Source organism: Quercus lobata, chromosome 4 (assembly GCF_001633185.2).
Source record: "Quercus lobata isolate SW786 chromosome 4, ValleyOak3.0 Primary Assembly, whole genome shotgun sequence".
Lineage (NCBI taxonomy): Eukaryota > Viridiplantae > Streptophyta > Magnoliopsida > Fagales > Fagaceae > Quercus > Quercus lobata.
This window is the reverse complement of record NC_044907.1, coordinates 12,844,032-12,849,961: the sequence shown is the minus strand read 5'-3', so window position 1 is coordinate 12,849,961 and position 5,930 is coordinate 12,844,032. Positions and strand designations below refer to the sequence as shown.

The window sequence follows — 5,930 nt, the reverse complement described above, 5'->3', positions numbered from 1 at the left end:
AAAAAAAAAAAAAAAAAAAAAAACAAACAAACTGGTCAACGTCTCCGTAGTATTTACTTTAATATTCCTTCTCCCACATTTCATCCTTGCTTTCAGCTTTCTCATCTTTCTTTCAGTGTTTTCTTTCATCCACAAAAAGCAATGGCTGATGCAATCCTTTATGGCGTTGCGAGGACAATCATCGAAAGGTTGGGTTCCTCGACCTTCCAAGAGATTGGATCCATCTGGGGTATGAAAGATGAGCTCGAAAAAATGTCAAACACAGTTTCCACTATTCAAGCTGTTCTCGAGGATGCAGAGGAGATGCAGGTCAGTAATCGTCAAGTCAGGGACTGGCTCATGAACCTCAGAGATGCATTTTTTGATGTGGATGACTTGTTGTGTGAGTTCTCCACTCATGTATTGCGGCAAAGCGTGATGGGTGGTACTAAAATGGCAAGGAAGGTACGCATTTTCTTTTCGAGTTCAAACCAACTTGCTTTTGGTCTTAAGATGGCTCACAAAATTAAGGCTATGAGAGAGAGACTTAATGATATAGCAAATGATAGAAACAACTTCCAGTTGGTAGGTCATCCTTTAGAGACACGGGTTGTGACTAGGGGTAGGGACCAAACCCACTCATTTGTAACCGAAGAAGAAGTTATCGGGAGAGAAGGGGATAAGAAGGCCATCATTGATCTGTTATTGGACTTTGATGTGGAAGAGAACGTTTCGTTCATATCCATAGTGGGAATCGGTGGCCTGGGGAAGACCACACTCGCCCAATATGTGTACAATGATGAGAAAGTCAAAACTTATTTTGAGTTGAAGATGTGGGTGTGTGTCTCCGACATCTTTGAATTAAAAATAATTGTTGAAAAGATCATTGCATCTGCAATTGATAAAAAACCTGAAAACTTTGAAATGGATCAATTGCAAAATAAACTTCGCCAAAATCTCAACCAAAAGAAGTACCTACTTATATTGGATGATGTTTGGAATGAAGATAAGGAAAGTTGGTGTGAATTGAAAAGACTTTTAATGGGTGGTGCAAAAGGAAGTAAGGTGGTGGTAACTACTAGGACCAAACTGGTTGCGGAAATTACTAGCACAATCTCACCATATTTTTTAGAAGGCCTATCAAAGAGTCAATCTTGGTTATTATTGAAGCAAATGGCATTTAAAAAAGAGCAAGAGACTGTTGATCCTAACCTTGAAGCAATTGGAATGGAAATTGTAGAAAATTGCCAAGGAGTGCCTCTTGCTATAAAGACAATTGGGAGGGTCTTATACTTCAAAAACACAAAAGATGAATGGTCATATATAAAAAATAATGAACTTACAAATGTAACTCAATCAAAGAATGGTGTTTTACCAGTTCTAAAAATGAGTTATGATCATCTTCCATCACATTTGAAGTGTTGTTTTGCATATTGTTCACTATTTCCCAAAGATTATTTGATTGATAAGCTGACATTGATACAACTATGGATAGCACAGGGATTTATTCAATCACCAGAGGAAAACTTACAATTAGAGGATGTTGCCAATGAGTACTTCATGGATCTAATTTGGAGATCCTTTTTCCAAGAAGCAGAAGAAGATGAAGGCATGAATATGAAGTTTAAAATGCATGATTTAATTCATGATCTTGCACAATTAGTATCAAGAATTGAATGTGCATTGGTTGATTCTAATGCAAAAAATGTCAATGAAAAAGTTCGTCATCTATCTTTTCCATATTACAAGGTTTCATTCTTTGCGGAGAATTTAAGCACATTGATTAAAGCAAATAAGATACGAACATTCATTTTGGCATACCATAATTGGAACTATGATCAGGGAACAAAGGAAGAATCAACTCTCAAAACACTTATTTCTAATTTTAGATATTTGCATGCATTAGACCTACATGGTTTAAAATTGAAGACATTGCCTAATATCATAGGTAATTTGATGTATTTGAAGTACCTTGATTTTTCTTTTAATGATCTTGAGGTTCTCCCTGGTTTTATTACTAAATTGGTGAATTTGCAAACATTAAAGCTCTCCATGTGTGAAAACCTTAGGGAGTTACCAATAGACATTAAAAAATTGGTCAATCTCAAGCACCTTGACATAAGTGGTTGTGAGAATTTGACTCATATGCCAAGTGGATTAGGGCAATTGACTTCTCTTCAAACATTAACCTTATTTGTTGTAAGTAAGGACCCTGTAGGTTCTTCAAAGCATTGCGATGGACTAGTAGAATTGAACAAGCTCAACAACCTGAGAGGAAAAATAGAGATTATAAATTTGGCATGGGTGAAAGATACCACCTCAGAATTCAAGGCTGCAAATTTGAAAGAGAAAGAACATCTTAGTGAGTTGGAATTAAGATGGAACCTGGAGGGTGATGATGCTGTAGATGCCCATGATGATGAAAATTCCATGGATGGCCTCCAACCACATCAAAATCTAAAATCTTTGGTATTGAATGGTTACAGGGGTGTGAGATTTTCAAGTTGGCTTTCTTTACTCACAAATCTTGTTAAATTATTTATATCCAATTGTAAGAATTGCCAATATTTGCCACCGTTATATCAACTCCCATATCTCCAAAAACTAATTATTGATGAAATGGATGGTTTGGAGTACATGACAGACCGAGATATCACTGATGAGATCTTTGCTTCACTAGCATCACCGTCAAAGTTTTTCCCATCCCTTGTGACGCTCAAAATTTATTATTGCCCTAATCTAAAAGGATGGTGGAGGACAGATATTGTGGATAATGGCAATGCGGCAATGAGAACATCAACATCATCAAGTAATCACCATCAGCAACACATACCCTTGCCATCCTTTCCGCGTCTTTCTTATTTTTGTTTATGGGGTTGCCCAAAGATGACTTGCATGCCGCTATTTCCAAATCTTGAAGAAGGACTTGAGTTGACAAGGACCAGCTTTAAGCCATTGCAACAGACAATTGCGATGACGATGAATACAACGGGAGGGACTTCTTCATTTCTATCATCTTCCTCTTCCTCCTCCTTCTCTCCTCCTCTCTCCAAATTAAAGCAATTGCGTTTGTGGATGATGCAAGACTTGGAGTCTCTGCCAGTGGAGTGGTCTAAAAATCTAACTTCTCTTGAGGAATTAGAGATTTTGGGGTGTCCCAATCTAATGTCACTTCCCGAAAGATGAGTCACCTCACCTCTTTACACACTCTGGAAATCTTCAAATGTCCCCCACTTAGAGCAAAAATGCTATAAGGAAATTGAGGAGGATTGGACTAATATTTCTCACATCCCAAAACTTTCCTTACGTTGAAAAGGTTGCTTAATTTGAGAAAAGTTCAACTACGGAATACACTTCCTCAGGTACGTTCTTCAGTGTGTCATTTCTCGATTTTATTTATTTATTTTTTTTAACTTCTCTATTTTATTCAATTATGATATTGGGCAATTTATTTGCAATTCCAGATGCATAATTTCCCAAGCACAAGGCGAAACAGGGGAGGGTGGTCCAAAATTGCTTACATCCTTGAGTTGGGAGCAGATGAAGTGCAAGTTCTCAGGTAATCTTCTCCCTTACTTTCAAGTTTTACAATTTTTAGCTTCAATATAGCTTTTACAAACCTAAAGGAATACCTTCCCTTCGTTTTGATTCTTAAGCTTTGAAATCTTTGCTTTGTCCTGCATAAAATAACTTTGAAAAAACTCAAATTCCAGCAAAACCAACGTTCCCACTAATTCCCAACTCAATCCTTATCTTGTTATAATGTTATACCCATTTGCAGATTTAGTTAATCATATATGACTTTTTCCTCCAATTTTTCATGCAAGATACTACAAATATTATAAGTTCCATATTCTACATCATCTTATTCTATCTCTCTTTTTTGTCTCTAAATTCTAAAAGTTTTGTTTGGTAGAATGGTTGTGGAAGAGAAAGGCTGAGCAGTATTTGGCTAACTCTGGTATGCCATACACAAATGCGGTTGGCAGCATCAAAGAAAGCTGCCATTGACGATAAAGCAGAGTTCAGACATGGAAAACAAGCTCTCGCTGCTGGATTTACTTGGTTGGCTGACAATCACTTCTGACACCTTTAGTGTGTAATTTTGTATGGCTTCATTATATAGATGAGTTTACACTCACTTGATGCATATTTAATCACCTAACATTTATTGAAATGCTTCATAGGCAATTACTCAGTTAGGGTCCTTTGACTAATATATCATAAGCAAAGGGAATAACTGTCCAGATTTGCATATCATTATTTAGTTTTTAGAATTTCCACCCACACCCCCCCCCCTTTTTTTTAATTTAGATAGCTAAAGTTGCTAATTTATTCTCTATCTGCTAAGATTTGTATTTTCTATGTTTGTGATGTCTTAAAATGCAACAGCACTTGTTTTGCATTTCTTGCCATGTGTGTGAGTCTAGAAGTTGTATTAATTGGGCATTCATATTCATTGACCATTGTAGATGTAAATCATGCAATTCATCTATAAGAACTGGTCGAATCTTTTTAATGAAAAGAATTTTAGGAGATGGTTGGGAATTGAGGATTACAGCAAGCCTTTCATGGCTGCGATGTTTATTGTTGAGTTGGAGATCCCATCACCCATGGTGGGTACTGGGTTTTTGTGGGGTGCTTGGGTTTTCAGTTTTGGGCCTCCTTTTATGTCGCACCTACTACTATTTCATTATGTCGGCTCCTTATCTTCCACGCTAAAGTAAAGAAACGCCCCACATTATTTTTGGGAAAATTGGTAAATCATATTTTTTTTATTTAACATTAATTATTTAAATGGACACTTTTTAAAAGTTATTTAGGAATTTAGCTTCTGCATTCAACTAAAGACTCTAGGGATGAATGTGGATGACTCTTTCCTTATTCAACTCTCAAAACACTTATTTCTACTTTTAGTCCAATATCATAAATCAATCTGAAATGCCTTCTTTATCTTTGGGTTTTGGTATTCACAGCACATTTAGTAAACCCCTTCCCTTCGTTTTGCTTCTTAAATTTTGGGCTCTGAAAATAGAAAACAGCTCAATTAAGCCACTTACAGAAGCAATTGAAGCCTAAAAAATCCTGGGCCTCATAGTTGGTGCTCAACTTTTAGGCTCTGCAATTGTCAACAACAAAGTGATGGTTCCCTTCTTTTTATTTATTTATTTTTTTTTTTGAAAAAAAAAAAGCACTTGCGATGACTGGCATATGATTTCTCATGTCCAAAATATTCCAATTTTGGGATCAAAATGGTGCTTGTTTTAACACTGCTTGGGCATATACTTCTGCATATCATTTTTTTTTAGTAATCATAGAACCTTAAAAAAAGAACTTCTTTTATCATCTTCAATGCTAATGATTTATGCAACTATTTGCGATTCCATATGAAGAATTTATAAGCACACTAAAATGAAATGAATAGAAGTCAAAGGTAAACAAGGGAGGATTGCCCAAGCAATTTAGGCTTAAAAGAAAATCCTAAACCTCATATCATGTGAAGTGAAGCTCAAACCATCCCTTGAACAGATTGGGTAATGGCAATATTTTGGTTTCTATGCCTGTAAAATGATTGTTCTGTAGCTAAACTTGGATTAACAGCTTAGCTTGAAATTTTTGAGTTTAGAAATGCACTAGATTTTGGATGGATTCCACATTACGCATTAATTTTTTTTTTTTTTTTTAAATCCCAGTGAATTGAAATAACTTATTGTTTGGAATTGGAGAAACCAAAATTCATGTGAAGGAAACATTTTAGAATGTTCTTTTTCTTACTTGACATCATGATGTCAGGTGTGATTATGTGGGGACTATTCTAAGACTGCTCAAATTCAGATTTCCCTAAGGATCATCCACTTCATAATTCCTAAAGATTTATACATCCCCTTTAAAATACACACTTTTTTTGTGTTAATTAAATTGCCGACCTTCTCTTCTTTCCTTTAGCTTAA

The 5,930-nt window shown here is 35.8% G+C and overlaps 1 protein-coding gene across 1 annotated transcript; it reads left to right on the top strand.

Annotated features, from left to right (window-relative positions):
* The first annotated feature begins 141 nt into the window (after window positions 1-141).
* On the top strand, window positions 142-4,066 carry LOC115984621 (putative disease resistance protein RGA1). The gene is made up of 3 exons (XM_031107644.1): window positions 142-3,146; window positions 3,444-3,538; window positions 3,969-4,066. Exons 1-3 carry the CDS (start codon window positions 142-144, stop codon window positions 4,064-4,066), a joined length of 3,198 nt encoding a protein of 1,065 aa, XP_030963504.1.
* The last annotated feature ends 1,864 nt before the right edge of the window (window positions 4,067-5,930 follow it).